This window comes from Amblyomma mixtum, chromosome 7 (assembly GCF_055824585.1).
Source record: "Amblyomma mixtum isolate Tamu chromosome 7, ASM5582458v1, whole genome shotgun sequence".
Taxonomy (NCBI): Eukaryota; Metazoa; Arthropoda; class Arachnida; order Ixodida; family Ixodidae; genus Amblyomma; species Amblyomma mixtum.
In genome coordinates, this window is record NC_143018.1 from 58,403,140 (window position 1) to 58,428,747 (window position 25,608).

Consider the following 25,608-nt stretch of genomic DNA (forward strand, 5'->3'; position numbering starts at 1 on the left):
GGCAGGAAAATAGAATAAACTGAAACTCTTTGTCCTGCCAGCGCATTTATTGCTCAAGGAGATGCGTTTGGTCTCTGGACCTATCATATCCACGGAGTATTGGATCTTAATCCAAACGGGGAGCTGTAGCTCAGTGACTATGCTTTCTTGCATGCGAACATAAGCTCTTTAGTCCTGCAGCCCAGAACATTTTTATGGAGGTAAATCGTTGAAGGGTTGACAACTTGGTGCCTTCGGAACCGCTTGCTATTTATATTTAGAGCTAATAAAAGCTGATCACACGTGAATGTTCACGTTAAGGTGCTGGAGTACCACTGCCGTATAACTGCATTTGTGCAAGGTATGAGCGAAGGCATGATGAAAACTGATTCCCTGCAGGATCTTTCAATAAACAACTTAAATTTCCTGAATTGGCCCCGCTGTACAAGTCAGGATAGTACCCAGTACACAATTACAACACATGCACGTCAGGACCAGACAGACTAGGCGCTTAGACACCAAGGCATCCAAATCACACAGGCCCCATTTGTATGGCCGCCATGACTACACACACATCCACACCACGAGATCAGATCTAGCTGCTACATATACATCAGCATTAGTCAAAAACACCAAGACGCTCTGCCGAACCGTTCAACTAAATTTCGCGGCCGCGCAATTCTTTTATTTTTCATGCATCGTCTAACTTCGCATCTGGCACCACATGCATCCACCTGACGATTATGCACATAACCGCACCACCAGATCGGTTCTTCATTCACGGTTGAAAGAGCGTAATACTTGTTAGCACTCCTTGTATTCCTCATGCCGGCTGCCATGTGCTGAACTGGTAACCTAATACACATAATTTCACCACACCACGCACGCCAGGACATAGCAGCCTCAGACAGACTAGGTGCTATAGGCACCAAGGAATCCAAATCTCACACAGGTCCCTTTGATATAGCTGCCATGACTACACACATAACCACACAACGAGACCAGATCTAGCTGCTGGAGTAGCATGCTAGGCTCATAACCAGGCAGACTTCTCCTTTATTCATTAAAGTCAGATCTAGCTATGACAGACTAATGAGCATTAGTCAAAAACGCCAGTGCGCTCTGAAGAGCCATTAAACTTCGCATTTACGACCCTATGTCTGACACCACATGCACAACAGTAAATTGCACCACCCAGCAGACAACGCAAGACTGTGGAAACAGTGGCATCCAACTCACACATTCACAACTACATTGTTGCAGCTGCCGTTACTACATGCATAACCACACCACCAAACCAACTGTAGAGCTTGCCATGGTGGCTAAGTGGTTATGGTACTCGGCTTGGGACCCAAAAGATGTTCGTTTGACCGCGACCGCGGGGGTCGAATTTCGATAGAGGCGAAATTCTAGAGGGCCGTGTACTGTGCGATGTCACTGCACGTGAAAGAACCCAAAGTGGTCAAAATTTCCAGAGCCCTTCACTATGGCGTCTCTCATAGCCTAAGTCGCTTTGGGACGCTAAACCCCATAATCCAACCAACCAGACCAACTGTAGCTACTAGGCACGTATCACCCGTGGTCCAAAACACCAGTGAAAAACAGAGGCATTCATGCTGGTTTTCTTCACTCATCGAACGGGATTTTTAAACTCTTTCGCTTGGGCGGAACCACTCCTGGTCGTCTTGGGCGTTGCCATGTACTGTTTTTGTCAGCTGTATTTATCATGACCACTCTCAAGACCAGGCATGCAACCAACCACACCATTGAGCTCAATACCACACAGTAACACATCTTATCATCAAACCTGTATAGTTAAAGGGGCTCTGAAAGGGGCTTTAATAAAGTTTCCTTATGCTTTGGACGTTAAAGCGCGCTGACTCACGAGTATTCTGTAGCAATAATTTTTTAAATGCGCTTTGTAGAAGCTGAGTTATCGGCAGTCAAAATTTGAATTTCAGTGTCTTCGCGCCTTTCCCTCTCCTCTCGTCACTTTTTGCACACTGGAAGGTTGGCGCTCCTTCGCCGGCCCCACTTGCGGGGGCCTGCCAGAGCTGCGTGGCTTAATGGTTTCAGTCATGGTAGGGGCCTGACGTCCGAATGTATCTAAGCAATAACAGTCTATAAACTTGTATACGCAGGTGCGAGCGACTGAGGACGGTGAGAGAGTGAAAAGATAAGGGCTTTCCAACTTACGCATGTGATCATGAGTTCTCTGCTGCATCAACAAGTGTATTATTTGGATCAGGTTTTATGACATAATTCAGGGATTGAGGGAGTTGATGTGCTCTGCTCGGAAGGTGTTTCAGAGCTCCTTTAAAGCGACAACAATTACAGCAGTCACAGGGAACACAACTGGTGCACTATAACGGAATATCAGCGATGTGTTGGGTCCGTTTCTACACTTCCCTCTGCTCTCTTGTTAGGCCGTATGCCGTTGCACTACTTCATGTCCATCCACTGATCTCCACTAGGTGGCTGGATGCCGCATTCCCGCTTTCCGAGACGAGCGCGAGTGAAGCCACCGGAAGTTGGACCGCTTGTCCCGGAAGTCGGGTGTCTGCTATGTATTTCAATGCAAAAAGTCGCGTCTTTCGCCCTTTCGTTCTCAGTTTTTTGCGTTGTTTTCGTGTGATGTCTGCTGTTATATGAAAGGAACAAGCAAGCTGAACGCGAGAAATGTGAGCATTGTGTGCAGAACCCTGTAATTTCTGCGAAAGTGAAGAAAACAGGCATGCAGGTCTCACCCTGCCTCGGCAAAGGGGTACGTGCATTAAACACTATGTTCTTGCCTGGTTCTTGTATTCCGAGCGTAAAGGAGAAGTAGTGGAATGACGATGACCTTAAAACCGAATTTTCGTGCAGTAAAGAAAAGGCACAGCGCGAGAGGAACGACTGACAAGAAAGGCGAATGGTGCAGTGCGCGTGAGAAGCGCTGTTAGAAGTCAACTGCACCAAGCACCACGAATTAAAGACCATTCAGGCTTAACTTGCAACAACACGAAACAGTACATGACACGCTCCGTCGAAAAAGCAGTACCATACCTTTTGGAGGCGCTAATATGAACCAACCGAACACCGTCGACACCTCACAAGATAGTAGCCTAGCCCTCGCTCCGGTTCGGTCTAAATATAATTCGGTAAAATGGTCGCTGCAAAGTAAGCAGCCTGCGGAATGTTTCAACCTATTCTTTCTTATATTTATCCCCCATTGATAGCATAACTTGGGCTTGAGCGTGGGAACAAGCATCGCAGTAAAGAGCAGAGTTGGCGAAGCTAGGCAAACGAGACGACACTGAGCCGAGTAGACGAGGCTCCATACTTGCTGTGTGTAGCTATGTCCTGTCGTCTGCTAGTGTCGCCCCATTGAAATGCAATGGGCCCTTATTTTTGAAACGTCCTTCCCGAAGACTTCGCTGGTCTCCTAGCTCAGTTGGCGGCGCAAAAGGTGGGCATTGTCATGGAAAAAGACGAGAACGGCGAAAAGACGAAATGCTAAGTGGGAAAACAAAACTGGAACTGAAAAACCGTGCTCAGCTCCGATTTCATGCACTGCCAAAGGCTGACTTCCGGGACAAGGCCACTTACTTCCGGTGGCTTCACTTTCGGGCGCCCGATGCGGCATCCAGCTCCCCTAGTGGAGATCAGTGTGTCCATCATGCAAAACCAACGAGACCAGCTGTAGTTACCTCATCTGCTACTCCATCATCCTGAGTACTAAAAAAGCCAAAACTATCTGATGACGACCACAAGAACATTAATGGCTTTATATTGGTGGCCACAAGTGGCGACTCGTTACAGTCACTGAATCCTCGAGGCCAAGCTAAGTAATACGACGGCATAGATATGACAGCCGTGGAGCTTCCTGTGTGTTGAGCTCCTGTCGGCACTGATGTTGTTCCTCATGCATGGGTGAAAGCCTTTTCAACACATTCGCCCGTGAGACACCACCCCAGATCTTCTTGCCATTTGCCATCCACAGGAGTGGCAATAAAGTCTACACCTGCACCATGCAAACAATCGGCCACAACACAGCCAGCACCAGAAAAAAAACACCCAGCTACACATGCAACTACAACCCGTACAATCACAGCCACATTAGTAAGAGCTGCCATGTCAACTACACTCGTAACTACACAAACGATACCAAAAAAATGTTCCTGTCGCACAATGACGCCGAACTTTGATGATTACCAGGCAACCACCATCGCCGGTGTGCTTTTCACATTCACTCCTTCGGCACCACTACAGTTCCTCATGCCGGTTGCCATGCGCTGATGTGGCAACGTAAATCATCCGATATAGGAACAACTAGAAAGTGCACCAGATAATACCAGGGACAAGGCACCTACGATGGAAAATACCAGCAGCATTCTTAGGAGCAGAAATGACTATTTGCCTGTCACAGTACCATTAATGGACATATCACTAACCAGAAGACTACTGCAGCTAAGTATACTCACAACGAGATACCGCACCACGATAGCTACATTCATCGGAACAACTATGACTACACGTGTAACCACCCAAGACGTTGACCAAGATACCTAGGTGTAAAGGAAGGTGCCGTCAGGCGTGCATGCTAGGCACTGGAGCGTACATTGGGTACGTGTCATTACCCACCTAAGGATGACAAAAAATGGCTGAGGTTCAACGTTGCTTGAACCTAGTTATATGAGGGAAAACTGTGTTAAGCATGGTCTCCACTGTCTCCAAATCAAATGTCAAGCAAGGTCAAGGGTCAAGGTCAGGTGCCCAATGTCTCAAATTAAACCTCAGGGTCAAAGGTCAATGTCGGGTACCCATGGTGATAATCATATGATTACATGGGCCATACCACCACGCGGTTAAGTTTGGATTGACCTTGTGAGGAATTGAAGCTCATTGTTTCATCCACTGGAGAAGTACCCTGAGAGGTAGAGCTCTTGCTCTAAAATAATGATTGTGCACTGCTATGGCATCGAGGCATCCGCATTGCATTCTCTACCCCTCCTCAAAGGTTTCGAACGCAGGCAGTGCTAAAGCATGCGTGCTGAAGCCGCTCTACTGCTGTTCCTCAGGCGGCCGTGGCAGGTCTGCACACCCTCTTTGTCCAAAGCCAAAGGGAGAAGAGCCACAGTACGGACACTTCAATACCCACAATTCAGAGGTGAGTTCTAGAGGATGAGACTGCGGTGCAATTTTCAGATGTGTTGCAGCTTTACATAATGTCTACACGGGAAGCTGTAAAAGTGAGGTCAAAAGGAGCATAAAGCGTGTTAGACCAGGCAGCTTTGCGGTGGATAAAGTCTGCCTCCATCGAAGGGGGTTGTCTAGTGACTAGAGGACAGATGGAAAGGGAAACAGAGAAAGAGAGAGAAAAAGTGGCTGGGATTGTTTTAAGCATCGTTTTATACAAAGGGGAAAGTATTTGGGTGTACAAATAACTGTACACGTACATAATAAAAACAAGCAAAGGTAGTGGAAATTGGAAACATCGCTAATCTTTTGGGAGGCAGGAAAAGAATATTCTTAATGGTTTAGAGCCGCTTTGGATTTGGGGAGGCTGGAAACATTACTTGTGGAGGTTGCTTTGCCCTTTGTTTTCTACTGTTATTGGGTAGTCTTGGAGCTGAGTCGCCAGTTCTGGGCTGACTTGTGGTGCGAGGTCACGGGCTTCTCTTTCTTCCAGCCACTGTACAGTGCGATCTTTTATTTGTTTCTGTTTAAGACTTCAGTAAGCTTGTTATTGGTTCTTGCTGAAAACCACAAAACAATAGAGAATGTTTTCACCACCATTGAAAATAAAAAGTTTCCTGCTTCTGGTTCATGCAACCCCTGGCATTCTAGTGCGGTGGGTCTCAGTTTGTTTATCAAAGTGATGGGATGGCCTTCGACCCCCTGACTTTAAGCACTGCCCGCAAGTGATGTTCTCATAATGGTGGCCATTTGTTCTCCATGATCATGCTTTTGCGTGCGCTGGAGTGGCTTGCAGGTCTATTTGAATGCGCTAATGAATCACCCCTTTCGTTGCAGAAGACAACGACGGCACTTGACCGCATGCCATCCACACCAGTGTCCACTTGAGGCCTTCGTTTGGGCAGGTGGCTTCGCTGCTCATGTTGCAAATCGGCACTCCGGCTTTGGACAGGTTCCACCTCCATCGTCATTGGCCACAGGGTTCTCTGCAGCAACCGTGGAACGACATTAGGCACCCTGCAATCGGCCTTTCCTGAACTCCATACTACTGCCGTAAGTGAATGCTCTTCAACGCCAAGCTAATATATCTACGGACGACTTCGTGTTCGTGTTGTCAGAGCGTGAATAGAGCTGAGTTATGAACTTTGTGGCCTATAGAGGTGGCTGGAGGAGTGACAATGGCGGAATGGCGGAATGGCCATAGGGCTGTATTTTGTATCGTTTAATTTCATTTTTGTTTTACTTGTGCTCTGCTATATTTATCCCTGCTTGCGGTTGTGGTGTCCTTCGAGATGACATCACACTGGAGTTGGGACACTTATTTGGATAACCACACATCATGCCCATGACGCACTGGCCTACTGCCTGCCTGATTGACAGGAAGACACGTTTGAGACTCTTAACGAATCTTATTCGCACTAACGCCATCTGTGGAAAGAAATCGGTGGTTGTGTGATGAACTGGCGGAGCATGGTCTCTGTGACACGGCTGGTCTTAATGCGGCAGTAAACGAGGCAGACCTTGGTTATGAGTGATCGTTGCCTTTCTTCTCTTCTTTTTTCACGGTTGCTGCCTAGAGCCTGTGGGATGATAGTGAAATGATCCATAAACCAAACCAAACCAAACAAAACCATTATATTGCCCCTGGGTACCCAATGCCACTGAGGATCGAACCTTGCCCCTCTCGCACTTGAGGCAGATTGCTCAAGCCACTAGACAAACGCAGCAGCTACAAAATATTGCATCTGCAATTGGCCATGCGGTTATTTGCGACGCCATCATTCGTTCATCACTGAAATGCAATAAGGCTTATGGGCCCTCAGTTTTCATCGGCAGTTCTCTCGATAGTGCCGTGTATTCTAAGCGAACATAAATCGTTTGATACTAAGAATGCTTGTTTTCGTCAGCTGAGCTCTACAATACGGCCTACTAGAGGGCCTCTCAGAGCCCCGTGTGTGGCAAGCTCCCACATGCGATATTCAAACTTGAGTATCTGCTATTCAGGGTCATCATGCACATCGAGCACACGGCACTTGTCTGCTAACTACCCGCTGTAAACTATGGCCACAAGCATGGCCCATGTTCTGTGACTGTCTAATTATTAGTCTAGGAAGATTGGCTGAGCATCAACACATATTTCCTGTTTTATCTCAGCTTAGAATAACCATAGTTGCATTATTCTCCTTCATTTATTCTTTTCAAAGGTCCGCTTTCGTCAGAGACTTGCACTTGACTACTGAAATTGTCATTGGCACTTTTCAGACTGTATGAACCATTGGCAGTCTTGTCTGCACAGTCATGAGAAAAATCATGCCGTGAGCAAATCTGCAACTCAAAACCGTGGTTAAGATAGGAGCGCAGATTCCACTAGTAAGAGATGATTAGTTTGTCTATATCGGAGAAAACTTGGTGGGGCACCTGACAAATGGCGTTCGGATTTGGCTTTGGCTTTGGCGCTGGTATAGTGTTCCTGCCCTGCCACCACTCCGGGGTTCATGGTGCCCATGGTGGTGCCAAACACTTTCTTCTCCCTTATCGCAAACACACGCATGCACCGTGGCATGCGTCGTGGTTATCAGCTTTGTGGATTTTCACTGGTGTCTGCTGCAACGATGATTGCCATAATTTCATATCGCGGCAGTGTCGACAGGTGGCACGCCGGTGTGGCAACTCTTGCAAGGAGGATAGCGAAATGAGGAAAATGTGCAGAAAGCTGCGTCAGTGAGCAAATGGGAGCAGAGGGAAGAGTTCAGTGCAGCACGCCCACTTGGGCGTTCGAGTAGCGAAATTGCGCGTACGAAACGCATTACAGCGAGGCAGAGTAGGCGCACCTCTGGAGGTGGCCGTACGTAACTAATCAGTGGAGCATGCTTCGTACATCTGGCTCTGTATTGCATAGGGCTGACCTCACTACAAGAGACGCATCGCAATCAGTTTTCTAAATTCTGGCGCCATACGCATTCTAGTAACATGGAGGTCAGATTCAAACCACTGAACAAAGGTAGACCAGCTTGACGCGGCAAAATATTCAGAGCTGCGCGTTTCCGTGTTCGGTGTGTTTCAGCAAACGGTCTACGCCATTAGTTGTGGATTATCGAAGTGCGGCTGGGAAGCTGTTTGACAAACTGTTCGTGAATGTCAGCATTTGGAAAATATGTGTCTTTTATTTCCACAGGCAGTGAAGACCCTGCGAGCAGCTCACAAGCTGAGCGCCTTGCTCAAATCCCCTGCCTGTTATCTGCATTGAGCCAGTCTTTGTGCCATCGAAAGCCACCTTTGGTGCCCACGGCGACACTCCTCTTGTTCTTCATGGTGCCAGCAATCGGCACGCCCCAGGAACTCTTGCGATGCTGCTGTTTTTCATACCGGCGGCGTCCCCCATCTTGCCAGTATTACATAAAAGACACCGGGCCCTACTGCAGCAAACTCGGTGAACGCAGCACAACAAGCACAACCAGAACAAAAACATGAGCAAGGTGGGCCTAAGGATACCGTAAGAATTCAGCCACCATTGAAGGACAAACAACGATGACACTAACACAGTCAATGCAACCATTCTCATGGACATAAACACAACTGATAATTGTATGACCGCAGCACCAAATGAAAAACAGCAGCGAACACAAACACATTGTCCAAAAAAATAGCGAGCAAAAAGCACCGCCCTGACATTACGTGCAAACACTATGATATAAACTCAAGAATACTGCAGCACTAACCGCAGTTGGGGCTACGGCGACCTGTAAAGTTTAAAAACATAACACCCAGCAACACCAACAGCCCACGTTTTAAAGAAACTCAGATAGCATAAAACATTATGAACTCCACAATACACTTGGACAGATGCCAATGGAACCACCTGCAGTTACTGCGACGAGCACGACCGCCAACGGCTACTGTTGGAATGCTGTGGCACGCTAGCACCACTGACCTCTACCAGTACTCCAGTGATGAAGTTTTGCACCGTGGACAATCACCGAAGCGGCAGTGACAAGGCTTCGCCACATCCTGATGTTCGAGTCCTGATGAAATTCATGTGCAGCATGGTGAGTTGATTGACAGCCTCGGCTCGTTCCATAATTTTGGTATTTTAAGGCGAAAGCCTTTAATGTCTCATCGTTGTAAGCAGCAGTTGTCGACAGAAATGTCACGCTTTTCAGTTGGTCCAAACGGCCATGACGTCACAGTGCGCGAATTTCAAATGGGGCCAATTGTACTTGGCTAGTAACCAGGCAACCAATTGAAGGGTTCGTATAGTGATGCTCCAAGTAAGTGGGACTGAGCTTAGTTAATTGCTTAATTACTCAATTAGCCTAATTAACTTTTCTAGTCAGGCCATATAAATAAATAAAACCGAGTAAGAAATTGGTCGAGCTCGGGAATCGAACCCCGGTCTTCGGAGTGTGAGACGAGCATGCTATCCACTCCGCCATGCCTGCTCGATGGCTTGGGAAGAACAAAGGTGCGTCTAGTGAATACGGTGTCTTTCTCACTCCCATCCTCCTCCCTTCCCTTCCGGCGAGGTTTAGGTGTCCACCGAGATATGAGAGACAGATACATTTCCTTTCCTCAAAAAAAACCAATTTACCAACGAGCGAGGTACAGAACCGAATGGGCGATGGCGTTCTATGGACTCCTGGAAGCGTTGCAAGACGCTGTCGCGTTCCACTCTTAGAGGCGAAGCTTAAAAATCTTAACCACACATCAGTGACTGCACTTTAGGTCAAAAAAGTGCCCCCCCTGAATTTTGACGGGTGTCCACCGAGATATGTGAGACAGTTACTGCGTAATTTCCTTTCCTCAAATACAATTTTCATTTTATTCATTACGGGCCATCTTTGTCTTTCTTCTTCCACTCCCACTTCCTCCCTTCCTCTACGGTGCGGTTCAGGTGTCCACCGTGATGACAGAGAATTACTGCGCCTTTTCCTTTCCTCAAAAGCGTTTAAAGGGCAAGGCATCGCGCCTGGTGACGTTCCGTGCACTGCCTGGCTGCACTACAACACGCTGTCGCGTTCCACTCCTAAAGGCGAAGCTTAAGCGTCATTAATTAGCAGTTAATTAGTATCCAGGCAAAAATCAGTAATTAACCATTAATTAGTGATTTGTCGTCACTTAGCAATTAGTACTCAATTACATGTGACGCCACCAGTGCCACAGAAGCAGTCAAAGTGGTGCGGAAAACGCTTTCGCCTCTACGCACTTTAGACAGTCAAAGTGCCCCCTGATTTATTACAATGAAGCAAGAGCTAGAAACCAGCATTATGACAGGTTAGGGTGGTCGACAAATACTTTTCAGCTATAATTTCTAATGCCTAACCTAATGCCTAATTTAGGTGGGCTTAAACCTCATCTGCATTTTTTAGGTTCCGTACCATAGCCACTAGATAAGACACACAATTATGAAACACCACATAAAACACAGATGCTGCGGGAAATTTACTTTACCTCTGTTACGTTACTTCTCTCACCACCATACCTCTAAAGTGGGAAGTGGAAAGGCGTTCCGCAAGGATCTGTACTCGGTCCATTACTCTTTTTAATATATATTAATGATTTACCTGACCACGTTTCCTGCAGTATTCGAATGTTTGCTGACGACTGTGTTATTTACCGCACTATTAATAACTCTAGTGATCAACTTAGTCTTCAAACCGATCTTAACAGCGTACTTAATTGGTGTAACAACTGGCTCATGTCCCTAAATCCTAATAAATGCAAACTCTTATCCTTCTCTCGTCGCCATAGCCCGCATCGCTTCCAATATTCCATTTCTAACACCTCGATTAATTCAGTATCATCTTATAAGTATCTAGGAGTCACCTTGTCTTGTGATTTATCTTGGCGCACCCATATTGGCAACATCATTTCAGCATCGAATAAAACACTTGGTTTTCTCAAGCACCATCTCCGCCTTGCCCCTCAACACGTAAAATTACTCGCATATAAATCGCTCATCAGACCAAAATTAGAATATGCCTCTGCCATATGGAGCCCGCACCAAACTTATTTAATTAATGCATTAGAAGCTGTCCAAAACCGTGCCACTCGATTCATCCACTCTGCATACTCATATGACGTCAGCATTTCTTCATTGAAAGCATTATCAGGACTACCGCCCCTTTCGTTCCGTCGTCGCATTTCAAGTCTCACCCTTTATCACAAATTATTTCATTCTTCCCTCAATCGGTCACCGTATATCACAGCAGCCGCACGCATATCTCACCGCACCAGTCATCCCCTACAAGTTGCCCGGCCGCCATCGCATACTGCCACCTTTTCCGCTTCATTTTTCTTCCGAGCAGCAACGGACTGGAACGGCCTACCCCCTGACATCGTCAACATCGCTTCATCCTCTACTTTTCAAGAACATGTAACCGATCACCTTCAGTGCTGAATAATATTCGCTGTTTTGTTTGCTCATTTCATTAAAATCCCACCCCTTATGTAATACCCCCGATACAAGGGGGCCTTTAAGGTAAATAAACTGAACTGAACTGAACTTCCTTAAAATCGTCGGTGTCTAAAACGTTTTGCCAACGCCAATGAACACAATGAACACCGACTGCCTATGGTTTCAGTGCTGTGTTTCTGCCACAACATTGTGGGTGCCAAAGCATGCATTGCAAGTCTGCCACTGCTGCCACGCCACCTAAAGCACGACTGAGGTGTCCACTCTCCCAGGTAGCCAGTTATGTGCCATTACCTTGCTTTCTTCATCAGTTTCGTAGCTTGAAGGGTCAGTAAGGTGTCCACTGTCCCAGGGTGCCAGTTATGCACCTTTCCTTTGCTTTCGAAGCTGTTGTTCATCGGTTTCTAGATTAAAGTGCAACTAAGGTGTCCACTGTCCTAAAGATTTGACCTTGGCTGAGCATTGAAGGTCATTGGCAATGTATGGCAATCTCAGCCCGAGACCTCTAGTAGTGAAGCTACCACTTCAAACAACGAAGAGAAATTGGATGACACCACCCAGAACTCTGTATGACAAATGGTTGCGCGAGGGTACTTACTTTTATCTATGCACTCAGACTCAGACGCCGACACTGAGGACTGCTGCATTAACCATTGAGATAGTAACTACTTGAAAACTCTTCCATGCCAAAAAATTCTGGACAAAAGAATTTTTTGAGTGGGAGACTGGTTAACATAATTTTTTTATATATTGTAAGATTTCGCTATAACAATCAATATTTCCACAGATCATCTGATGGCAGTCTTTGCATTCTTTAATACTTTCGCTGTCATCAAAAAAGCATTTCCCATTGGTTTTCTAAAACAGTGTTATCTGTTCCGATGCGATCGATTGAAGCAATTGAAAAAAAAAATATTTTTCTACATATAAGAAAAAGAAACCATTACCTTCAATATTCCCATATTAGTAACTTACTATTTTCTAATTTTCAGTTTTCACCACCTCAATAATTTCTTTCCATACAGAAATTAATCATGCACACACAAACTTGGCTGCCATCTGGCATTCAAGGAGCATGACTGGTGCCACTACAAAGATTCTAATAGTTGAAAAGGGTTTCATCATTTTCAGAAATGCTCTGCTATTCACAAGTTATGAGCAAGTGCAGGCATCTTCTTATCGCCAAACCCTACTTCTGCTTTTCACCACGTTTTCTCAAACATGAGGCTTAGAAAATATGGTATGTCCAAAATGATCAAAAACACAGTATAAACTTCGTCTGCAATCAATTTAGTCCTGTCCGCCTTTTGGCAAAAAAATGCCTGCATAGATTTCTTGATTTTTAGAAACGGTAGTAAATTAGGACAACACGTGGTCAGTATCCTTACCCTGAATCCTAACTGTCCATTTTCTGCAGGTCAGTGCACTTTAAAGAAGCCCAGTTGGTCGAAATTTCTGGAGCCCTTCACTGTGGCATCTCTCGTAGCCTGAGCTGCTTTGGGACATTAAACCCCATAAACCAACAAAAGCCACGTCACATGACGTGCATGCCTTGTATTCTAGGTGCTGCTGATGTGGCGTCCTGTCGCCATAGCAGTTAGTGGACGGCACAGAACAGGCACTGCATTCCCGGTGGTCAGTGCTTTCGACAAGACAGCGCGCTGCATTTCCAGTAGAAAACACAGGTTGCTCAGGCAGTGCTGTGATTGCTGTACTGCTCAAAGGCTATTAACGACGAGTACATCAGTCGTGACAAAATGGCAACCTCGAACGCGAGTGCCTTAGTGATGGCCTCATCATGTAGAGGCACGCTGCGTGCCACTTGGGATTCATAGACTGCAGTTGGGAAAGCTCTGCACTGGAGCTTTCTAAAAAAGGAACAGGCAAGATCGACATCGGTGAAGTTGCGTCCATGTTAATGTTCTATGCAAGAGGGAGGAGTGAACTAAACGCTGCTTTGTTGACGCACGTAACTTTGGGCAGGTGTCTGTGCTTAGATCTTTAAAGCTCACCGGGTCATTCCGAAGATCCAGCGCACTGTTTTTGCATAAATCAAATCAAATATTAGTTCGTCTCTAATGACGCGCGGTCTCCCGCTGCTCTTGGTTCTTCTAATCGCTATTTACAGCATTATAAGCACATGAAGTGTAAAGGAATTCTTTTCTCGTTTCTTGTGTGCCATTTTGGTAAACAGACTTTAATAGTAAAGGACAGAAGAGGTAAAAATGGTTCATGATATGAAGTAATGGAATGATATAATGTAAACCATTCTGGCGTCTTTGTGTAGTTAATCCATTGTGAGTTGGAGGCATATACCGACATCTCAAAAGAGTGCGATGTTTTTTTTTGTATTTGCAGGCCAGTTCTCTGCCAGTTCTGAATAACCTACGCGTGGTGATCTCTGTCATGGCCCGGATGCTCTGCTATCGGTACGCACCCTTAAAAGGAGCCTCGGCCGTTGCTTCACGTGTCCCAAGGAATGACCAAGATCCAAGAGACCTGAAAGATGGCGTCCACAGCGGCATTCCTCCTGTTCTTCATGGTGGTGGTGCCTTGGAACCACTCCCTTGGCAACACTGCCGCTGTTCATCATGCCAGCAGCCTCCGCCGCACAGCCACTAACATCTCATAACCACCACAACAAGCACCAGCAATAGAAACACTGAAACCCTATGACCCTCTCAAGCCTCAGCTCACACTGCAACAACGCGCAGAGCGCAAACATCCGAGCAGACCACAATTACAGCAACGGACAGCGAACGCAGCATGAAAATACGTGACAGATTTGATCGAATGCGTGACCACAGTTCACACAACACCGTAAACCACGAGACAACTGCGGTCACAGAATGATCACTGCAAGCAGCTCAACATGGCTATTGCGACCTCGGCAGCTATGGCAGAACAAAACAGCGGCCACAGCAAACAGGCAGCAGAAATATACACTACAGAAAGTGATCACCTGCAAACACTACAGGGACAATACTACCAACATCTGTGCTACCATTTTTAGAAAATGGCGCCCTCAACATCACCATCAGCTTGATAACGTGACTCCATAAAACACCAGCTATACAATAAACTTGTAGCCTCATAGCTGTGAAAACCTCATCAGTAAGCAACCCGTAGACGTCTGAGCATTTTGAAGATTATATCACCTGACAGTAAGAGGGAAGAGTGTCTACTTTATGAAGACGGCTGCCAACTTCACTAGCAGGACAGGACTTAACCCCACAGGACGTTGTACCCGCAACACAAAGGCTGCAAGGAACCCCATGCGCTGCCAGGGTGCACCTTGTTGGCATTCTGTACTACTGGCCAGCATTTCCATCATCGCAGCTACGTCAATGGTGCACCACAGTGTGCGATTCACCCGCACAAGAATCTCATGCAACACAGTGAGTTTACTTGCAATCCATTGATTTCGAAAACTGGAGTAGGAAAGTTGGTGTAGGGCTTGACATGATGCAGCATTAATCACTCCACAAGGAGATGGGGGCGGTGCACTTGAAAGTGTCTTATGGAAGAGCCGCAAGGTAATAGGTTATTCTTGTGACATCTGGCATTAGAGGGTCAATAAGGACAACATCATCCAATTATTGTTCTCCGTAAAAATGATTTATCTGGCTGAATCTGGCCGTGTTGACGGTTTTCCAGTAGCAGAAGACGCGTTTATCGGTTAGAAAATTATATTTATTCCTGCCGCCAGTTGATCATCCTTGGCGAAAGTACGGGTTGTCACCGCTTTGAGGCTAGGGGCTGCAGCCCAGCCTCTGGGATTCGCGCCCGAAAATCAGTTGACGTACGCAGTTTACTTGTGAAATCGGCCCTCAGTGGCGCCCCTTGTATTTTGTTTTTTCCTGTCTTTTATAGCTTAAAAAAGTTTTTTTTCGATTAACGTAGTCTCACCGATTAAAACGCTGTACACTACTGATACAGGCCGTCTTATCTTTGTTCTCAGTCATTTTAACCTCGGTGGTTCAGTGATTTCCGCCTTCTGTACTTCCTGAATAGCGGGTTTCTTGAGGGCAAGAGTTTGCCACATTCAGCCTGGCGCTGTGCACACCCTTGGGCCATGAAAAGGAGGCCCAAGATTTGATTCTCAATACCCACCAATATTTAAGATCTGCCATAATTATTCGAAGCTTCTATCACGCCTCCTTTCGGAGCCATCTTTGAAGATTAGAGATGCATTAATGCTTGAAAAATGTATAGTATGGCTGACCTTGTAATGAGTATTTCATACCGATGTGTACAAGAAATAGCATGGGATAATTATGATGACGTGGACGACTAGCGCCAGCGTTTCTGCTCTTTTCCCTGTCACTAAACTAGTACGCAGGTTTGAATTGAGCGATGATTAGTGAACAGTAGCTGTTACTAGGTAATAGCAGAGGGGGAAGAGTTCTCTGGCCTCTATTTTGGGTGTATTGGTTGGTTTATGGGGTTTAACGTCCCAAAGCGACTAAGGTTATGAGAGGCGCCGTAGTGAAGGGCTCTGGAAATTTCGACCACCTGGGATCCTTTAACGTGCACTGACATCGCACAGTACACGAGCCTCTAGAATTTCTCCTCCAAAGAAATTCAACCGTCGATTTTGGCAGTATTGATGCCGAAGGTAACCTGAGGATTGCAGTGAAGCTGCCATTGCCCAGTTCTGATAACATTGCCCAGTTCTGATTCAGTACCATGTCACACTGTTACCGGACGGCCCTCAGCGGTGCCGGTTGCATAGCTTCGAATGTAGACGGCTAGGCAACCGCCGCCGTAGATAAGGTGGCAGAGTGCCGTGCGTGACATGCGGAGGTAATTGAATTGAATACTATCTGCGGCATTTTTTCTACTTCATTAGTTATGTCCTAGCTAAAATAATTTCTCGGTAATTTTCTTATTGAATTAAAAATAACTTATGCATTTCTTTGCATGAAAGATGGCTGGCTTTTAGGATAATACTACTTCCCTGCTTTTTGGTACTGCTTGAAATGCCACAACACAGATAACATATATTCCGTACACGGAGAGTTTATTTCAATGCTAAATGTCCTATCACCATTATCGTAAGAGACGTATCACACTTGTGCTCTAAGTTGGGAGCACTAATCTTGCCAAAACAATGCTGTGGGATATGAGGCATGCCGTATTGTAGGACTCCAGGTTAGTTTACAAATCCTGGATGTTAAACGAGAAATGACATTCTACAGCGACTTTGCAAATTGTGTGTATGTAATGCTGTCGCTGCAAATGGACTTAGGCTCTTCAGATGGAATGAAAGACACTAAGCCACACCACTGTTGCAACTGCTATTATTATTAGTGGGTTATCAACCTTATCAACGTTTATCGAACTTTGAATAGGAAGTAGTAGTGGAACATATTTCATATGGGAAGATGACGATGAGCGGCGCGGAGACAATGAGTGGGACGTGTGTTCTTCAAATAATGTTTATTATAGCTCCTCAACCTTGCTACCCCAGGAAAGCGAAGTGACCACGCTGATCGCGTTCATTAATTTCGGTCATGTATAAGTTATTTCAAGGGGGTGTGTTTTGGATCTCACTGGATTCATTCTAGCTAAGGTAACGGAGATAATGAAAACCATTGAAATAAAATAACATCTCACTGAATGTACTGGAAGAAGGTTAGCTAACTTACCATTGTTAGTGAGCATATCAGGATATTAAAAATATATTCTAACATTGCCAATGCTAGTGGAATCAGTGCAAATAAAAGGCTTAGTCATCATAAAAAAAAAACTCTGGATAACTTGGATTTTTTTTCCTGTAGTCTAGAAGGCTGAAATCGAGCCGTAATTGTATTGCTGAGGGTATTTGGGCTCAAAAGTATATTGTTCATTTGATTTATGCGCTCATGTTTCTCAATTCTTCAACTCATTCGACTGCTCATTTACAACCAAGAGATTTAATTTCCCATGAGCGCTATGTGGCATTCAACATCTATAATTCTGGCAGAATGGTTGGACTCTCAATTTCAACTACCTGAGCTTGTATGATGCACACTGACACTTCTTGCATACTACAAAGGTGCGTTTTGCACTTTGCCTGCGTCTAAACACATCTGCTGCTGCTGGGAGTCAATCCCACGACAAAGGGTGGGAAGTGGTGGCACCTGGTCAACGTCGAGCGTACTGAAATGCTACGGCCCTTCGATTTTCCAGGTCTTCGCATCCCTAGCACTGCCAAGGAGCTCAGTCTAGATCACCTGTGGCGTGGCCTGCAGACTCAGCTGCGGACGGACTCAAGCCATCCATGTCCATTGCTTGGGACCTCCAGAGCCTTAGCAGCACTTCTCCTGTTCTTCATGTTGGCGGCAGTGCGCGCCTCCTGGCCGTTCCCCAAGCCGGCACTCTTGCTGTTCTTCATGCCGCTGGCGGCCTCCAGCCTCGCGAACACCTAAAAACGCAGAACCACAAAAACCATAAACACTGTGTCCACAACAATACAAGCAGAACAAGCATAAAAACAACCATGACTCAGAATGCGTATCCACTACCACCTCATAACACAGCGAGTCTACAACAGTTAAACATCACCATGACACATAACAGTGGCCACAGCAAAACAGCTACAAGTACAGGCTGCGCAAACAGCAAAACAATCACACCACTTGACGCTAAAAATATAAGCACCACAAAGATTATTAAGACAGCAAGGAAACTTAGTGACACCCACAGAACTGTAATGGACCTTTGGCACCAACAACGCCGACGCATAAGTTCAGAAAGCAATTATAAATGAAGGGAAAGATTGCCACCACTGAAACAATTTTCTGCAAATTTATATGTTCCATACTGCGAACCTGACACATACTACACATTATTCTTAACGTTTCGGAGCTCGACCACCGAAATGAAAGCACACTCAATTTGCAAAATTTTACACATCATTATGTTTTTCTAATGTGATCACATCGCACTGTTACATAATCTTGCCAGGTTTTGGGTTGCGTAAATAGCACTGTATATAGCCTTTTTTTTCACTGTTTCTTGCTGAAAGGATACCTTGCCACAGACAAGACGCCGTAGCCAAGCACGGTGGGAGGGAACTCCCCGTCCGCTTTCTCGTGGCAATGCCTTGCAGTTTGCTTGTTTATTTGCTGTTTACCAGGCCGCGCACATCGTTTACAGACATCAATGACGCACATCGCGCCATTCTGCATGTGCTTCTTTCGATACCTGGCATCAGGAAGAAGATAGACTTATCGCCGACAGAACTACAAGTCACTCTTGAATATTTTCATGAGCACCATGCAAACCGGGTGCACGTTTACACTGACGGCTCAGTGAACCCTATCACTTCTTCTGGCTCCGTGGTCATACCCGCAAGCACTACAGAAATTAGAGTTAGGACAGGTCACCCCACTTCTTCGACGGGTGCAGAACTCACCGCTCTTCGTGTTGCCATTGAACACATCAGTTAGCAGCGCCCTCAGCGGTGGTCTATTTTCACCGATTCTAAAGCTGCCCTCCAAAGCTTAAAAGCTGCCCTTCGCTGTGGAGCCCATGAACAACTGGTCGCAGAAATTCGACAACTGCATCACTCTGCCATCAACGAAGGACATGACATTATCTACCAATGGCTACCGGGGCACAGCGGCATAGCAGGCAATCACCGCGCGGATGAGGTCGCGCGAACTGCTCATGACGACGGCGATTTTGTGTCGATCCCCATTTCGAGATCAGACGCAGCGAGCAGGCTTCGCGCACTTGCGCGGGACATCACGCTTGCCGCGTGGAATTCCGGCCAATTTTGCAATTCCCGTTTAAAATCCTTGGACCCAGATCTGAAGCTCCGGCTACCATCAGGCCTACCACGATGAGAAGAAACTTTACTGTGTCGCCTCTGGCTCGGTGTAGGTTTCACCAACCACTACTCATTCTTAATCGGTATGGCTGATAGCCCTGCATGTGCCATCTGCGGGCATGGCGAGACTACAACCCACATTCTTTGTGACTGCCCTGCCTACAGCACCGAAAGGTAATCCCTCAGCCGTGCGCTGGACCGCCTAGATCCACGCCCACTCACGGAAATGAAGACTCTCGCCCACTGGCCGGGGCGGCCGTCGGCGGAGAAGGCCTGCAAGGCACTGGTCCGCTTCTTGAGAACTTCTGGCCTGCACGATAGGCTGTGACTTCAACGAACAGTGACGTTTTAGAGTGACTTCAATTTTCTGTTACTCTCCTTTCTCTTTTTTTATCCCCTCACTCCTCCCCCCCGGGGGCCACGTAGGGTAGCAAACCGATTATTCTTTTGGTTAACCTCCCTGCCTTTCCCTCTTTTACATCCAACCAAGAGCAACCAACCAAGAGCAACCAGATTTAATGGAACATTGTTTTTGCACTATAAAACCCAAACTAGCACAACATGCTACAACTAGCGTGGATGCCTCACAATGATTGATGCGGCAGGATGCATCAAGAAATCATTAGAGCTATACCGTTGCATGGCAAACACGACGACTATTAATTACGCCCTGTGGAAGTGACCAACTACATCACTGCGAGCATCACCATCACATTAACCTCAAGACTGAAGTGTAGCGGGGACATGTGGCATAGGAGCCAACGCGAGAACAGTGAGCGTGCCGAAGATTGTGTACGGCCAGCTTTTAACGCTCATTTGTTAAAGGTGTCTGCTCATAGATCCAGTGGGCCTAGCGTTAGTCCGGTATTGCACCTAGATCCGAAAGGTTCTTTATTGGTTCCCACAATGGCGCTCCTCCTGTTCTTCATGCTGGTGACAATTAACGCCGAAAGGCGGCATTGCTGTTATTCCTTGTGCCGGTGGCGTCCAACATCCTCCCACACACCTTATATATGCACCACAACCTCCAAGAGAAATTAATGAACACAGTAAACTCGACATTCACCACCTCGAGACACAGGCTGCACAGAAAACAGCTTCAAACTGAAGCATTATTAGTACCATCCTAAGTCACCGCAAGGAACAACCTTCATACCGAGGTCCTAAGACCCCTAGTTCGCAAAACGACTACAACTATACAAGCTGCATGCGTGTATTAGCCATCGAGACTACAGACATAAGCAGCATGAAGACCCATGCTACAATTACGCTACCGGAGGGCACAGCCAATAAAAAAAATGTGCACTGTGGAGTGAGTCAAAACGCAGCCGGCCTACTACTCCAGGAAAGGAAATGGCGCAGTATCTGCACTGCTGCCTCCTGCGCTCCCGGACCTCTGCATGGGTTTTCCGTGCTTACAGCAAGCCGTGCCCGAGGCTTCCTGGCTATCAAAAACGACCGACCTATGAACCAGTTGAACGGGCTCTGCTCTGGGCACATGCGATTTCTCATGCCGGCAGAAGTGACCAACATTCCCGCCTCGAGGTCATCTGCACTCACAGACGGCACGACCAATCGCAGCTGAACTTTACAGATAACAGCTGCAGTGCAACGCAGACATGACGCTACCCTCACAACATGTACGCTCATCGACTGGTGTTTAATGAAGCACAAGACTGCACAACTACCTGAACAAGCCCAACCAGGAGCTATGCTAATAGTACTGCACCAGCAAGGACTTTTTCAGGAAGCAAGGACAGCCACGAACATTGCGGCCCAGCAAACAATGTGGAGGGGACGAGATAGCCATCGGTGCGAGCTATGGCTATGGGTGCGCTATCACTGCAAGTTCTTGCTTATTTCCTTAACACGTAGAATGCAGAAGGAACGAACCCTATTAGTTGTGGAGCAATGACACCACTAGAAAAGAAGAAAAATCGCAATGTAGGCGCAGCGTAAAAGGGGAGTAAGATGTCTTCCAGCACCCTCTATTGCGCTAGAGAGCAGCTTCCTTTCTACTTCCATGTTCGTGTTCACTTCCAAATAATGTGAAGTGGCTGCAGTTGTGTAAAATTTTGCCCATAAAGATTTGCCACAGCCCTGGTGATCACCATTCAGTGAGATTATAATCGCTCTAGAAATGTCGAAAATGCAGTCTGTCCCTTCAGCAATATTATTTTTGCCTTCATTACAGTAACGTGCAAGAGCCTTCTGTTATTTGCTTCAAACGGACCCCGATTAGAGGAATTGAGTTGCAGAAAGCCACTACAAAGAAACAAGCCATGGCTCCCATTGATGCTGCTAAGAAGAGCACGTTCAAATTGCGATTGCCGTTCTGCTGCATGAAATTACCTTTGCTCTGTGTAAAATCTGGAATGTGAGGTCATGTTCCTGCAACAGCTAATACAAAAATTTGTGTTGCTCAGCCCACGTGCCTTTAAGCAAAGTTGCCGAATGTGGTGTCCGTATCTAAGCACCGCTCTGACAGCTTGCCACCTACCTTTTCCAGCCACTGTTCCAAGTTCAACGCTTTGCAAATGTGCGAATGATGGAAAAGCATAGATTTGTGCAGAAATTGATGGATACCTTTCCGAATCTTCTAACAGCAGGTTTCGGTGGACTTGGTTCATTGTCACAGACTCACTGACATTTCTGGAGCATGCATGGCACAATTCAGGCTCCGCACTCAGCGCTTGCAGCCGTGGCCTTTGTGATGATCGTAGTGGCATCCTTACTGTTCTTCATGCATTGGTGCACTCGAGCCTTCTGGACAGACCAAGTGACACCGGTCATGCTGCTTCTGGTGGTCGCTGTGCGCCGTATTGGCGACACTAAACATGTGCTCCACTCACAACCAGACAGAACACCTCCCAGCAGAAAATTCTTACAACAAAACGCGAAGGCACTCAACGCGCTCAGTCACAGCCATAGTCGAAAACAAAACAGCTTCAACATCACGTTCACTTTGGTGACAGTTGCAAGCTGACATTTTGGGGACCCTCTCAACCCCCACCCTCTCCCCACATAGACACGCACGCACCATACGAACACAACAACCCGCAGACAACACCATGGGCTAGGTGACAATGCACCCATCCTCCACAATCACAGCAGCAACCGTAATTTCAGCTGCAATGACTACAATCATCAACGCACGGGTTAGCTCCAAGTCTCTATAAGCAAGTGCCACAAACTTGCAGTCTTGTGAATATCATTCCTGTATTAAGACGGCGGCATTCCTGCTGTTCTTCATGTTAATGCAATAATACCATGCACGTCCACACCACACGCACAATGGGACACAACAATCTGCAGACAACGTGTACTAAATGCCAATGCAAAAAGCCTCCACAATCACAGCAGCAATGATTACAGCTGCCATGACGACCACACTTCATGTATGCTAAGCATAGTAGAAGACTTCCAAAGAATCCTTATGAACCCTGCATCAAGAGCGCAGTCATTCCTGGTGATTTCCGCCTCTGCGTACTTTCGCTGAGTCGCACTATTCACGTTTCATTTTGGGGACCCTGTGCACCCACGCCCTACGCAGAACGGGACACAACACCCAGCAGACAAGAACGTATCGCTAGGCACCAATGCACCCGTCCTCCAAAATCAGAGTATCCATAATTACAGCTGCCGTGACAAGCACACTTATAAACCACACAAGAGTAGCTAAAGCTGTGCTCTAAACACCAGGATTTCCAAACTGCTGAGTCAGCAGCAGTAATTACATCTGTTATGACTGCCACTAAGCGCTCCATAAAACGGTCTGTAGCTATCTCATATCATTTGCACGTAGTAAAACTCCGAGGTGCCCTGACGACACACCACAACTTTAGTAACGCCCGAGGTATGGGCACGAGAGCTTCAAAGGGTTGCAATGCTGAAAGCTGGAGAACCACAACCATTGGCAGTAGAAGGATACTACAGCACAACAGCACTCCATTGCACCCATATATAGTCAATAACCCTGAGGACCAGAACCTATGATGGTGACGTCTATTGCAGGCATTCAGACCTGACATGGGGTGCCAGGGAGAGTCGCCGATGACAACTTATCAAGTGTTGTCTCGGCAGCTGTCTCCATTAGGAGTGATTCGACAAAAGACCCGTGGGGACTCTGCCCAGAGGTATGCACCGAGAGCACAGTGAAAAGAGCAGAGACTCTCGAAACGTACTCCTGAGAACACATGAAGTAAGCGTCTAAAACATCATGGAGTAAAGGTAGCTGCTTTGTTGGTGAAGACTGCTGCCTGAAGCGGGTGCAACATGCTGCCTACCCTGGAAGAACTACTTCAGTGAGTGCAGCCGAGAAGTGGCTACTTTAAGACCTTAAAGTGGAAGCTAGCACGTGTTACATATAGCCATGTACAAAAAGGAGTTATACCCTGGTTGGAAAGCACTGGATTGTGACAGTAGGAAGCAATATAGAATAGTGGTGAGAACTAAATCACTAATAAGGTGTGCATCATGAAGTTATCCGCTACGATCGGTTCGAAGTTGGCCATATACTAAATTGGATGTTAGCTATATATGCTCAATGATGCATGAGTGCACTTAGATATGGGGAATCTTCACGGCGACCGGGCATGTTTAAAAGCAGTGCTCGAGGCTGGCATAGAGTTTATTAGAATCTGAGGTGGTAGAAGTAGGAGTGCGTGCAGCTCAATAAGTTTCTGCAGTGCAGGTGGATGGAGGTCTTACTTGGCTGTCCATTAATAAATACTGAAAAATACAGAGAAAGAAGAGCGAGGAGGATAGAAATAGGCACATAAAAAGCCTTGCTAACCCTGCCACTGCTAGGGTCACTTCATGACCAGTTGGCACATTGAGTCGGGCATAGGGCATTACTTGTCCCGTAGCGCTATTGATGCCAGGAACCTTCCATCCGAGGCAAAGAACGAAGGCTGGCCGGCTGGGCCGACCGAGCAGAGCGCCGCGCAGTTGTTAACCTGGCCGGACACGTTATTTGAGGACTCGGAAATGAGTGACGACTTGCCAGAAGGCAAGCTCGGGTCAAACGACGACGAGTCAGCTCGTACAGCAGACGATGCCACGAGGCCGGCCAGCGCCTATCAAGCAGGGAGCGGCTTGCCCGTGCAGGAACGGGACAAATGGCTCCAAGCGAGACAGAGTAGCTGGCGGCAGGTGCATGGCCTTCACGTTGAAAGTCAGCGCGTGGAGCAGTACGTTCCGTGCTGCAGTACACCAAATCCCGTGTGGCAAAAGCAGCCGCACTGATATGATTAGACTGGCCATGAGCTATGCTCCTTACGCAGGACACGGCTTGTACTGGCGCGCCGGAGAGAGCGTGCCCTCAAGGGCGTCGCGTGGTCAGGGATTTGGACCCATCGAGTACCGCGACGTTTTTGATCCTGGAGGGCACCGGCTTTTGAGCTCTCGCCCCGCTGTGGCACCAGCCTAATGAGCCGAGTGGCAGTTAGGCGTTAATCGTGTCGGTTGAGACACGTAGCGGCTCGAGCTCACACAGGGACGCTCGGTGCGACTAAGGAGGCTCACGTGGCCACTTACGCTCAAGTTGCGAGTGTCTGTGTGTGTGTGTGTGTGCTCGTTCGCGAGCAGGACGAGGGTGTCTACTTGGAGGTGGTGAACTCGGTGCAACCCACCAATTTGGACGCCGTGTTACGGCGCACGACAGGCATGCCACCGTGTGTATTTGTGCAATTTGCTTATGTTGTGTTGGTGCCCGTGTGCACTTTGCTTTTGGTTTTGTTTGTGCAACTGGTCGCAGCGCGACAGCTTGAACTTCGGTCAATGCGCTGGATTTAAATGTGTGAACCGCGCATTTGAATGTGTACGTTTTGTTTATGTTATGTCACCCGAAGGGTGGTTTCGTGTCAGACACCGATCCCTTTTGTTTGTAATTCTAAAAGTGCCATTGAGCCCTTGTAGAATCTTGGGAAGGGCGTGTAAGGGATCGGCAGTGTACGCGGGGTCATTGGAACGCGGCTGGGGGCGCTCAAAGCGGAGCGTCTCCTTTCTTGGAACGCGACCGCTCGCGAACGCGCCGGGAACCACGGGTGTCCACCGTCCCGCGGTACCGATTCGCGCACGTGCTGGCACGAATGTATATTTGTGTTTGTTTTTATTTTATTTTGTGGCGGAGAGAATTTTCGACTCCGCACGTGCTGGCACGACCGTGCGTTTGTGTTTGTGGAAAGGGCGTTTTGCCCGACGGAAGCTGGAGGGCTGG

The 25,608-nt window shown here is 47.1% G+C and overlaps 1 protein-coding gene across 9 annotated transcripts in view; it reads left to right on the forward strand.

The window, feature by feature from the left end:
- Positions 1–24,588, forward strand: part of LOC149336179 (uncharacterized) — a 75,325-nt gene extending 50,737 nt beyond the window's left edge. For 2 of the 9 annotated variants that reach the window (XR_016284167.1, XM_089552703.1), the window contains 4 exons: positions 5,040–5,128; positions 5,995–6,210; positions 8,333–9,203; positions 13,928–15,114. Coding sequence is in view for 7 of the 9 variants with exons in the window: in XM_089552703.1 (XP_089408829.1) it covers positions 9,108–9,203; positions 13,928–14,191 (360 nt within the window). In the remaining 2 variants the exon portion in view is untranslated. Of the gene's footprint in view, positions 1–4,978; positions 5,129–5,994; positions 6,211–8,332; positions 9,204–13,927; positions 15,115–17,743 lie in introns of those variants that run through there. The other 7 variants (XM_089552705.1, XM_089552701.1, XM_089552706.1 and 4 more) reach the window with 5 other exon arrangements.
- Positions 24,589–25,608: the final 1,020 nt, after the last annotated feature.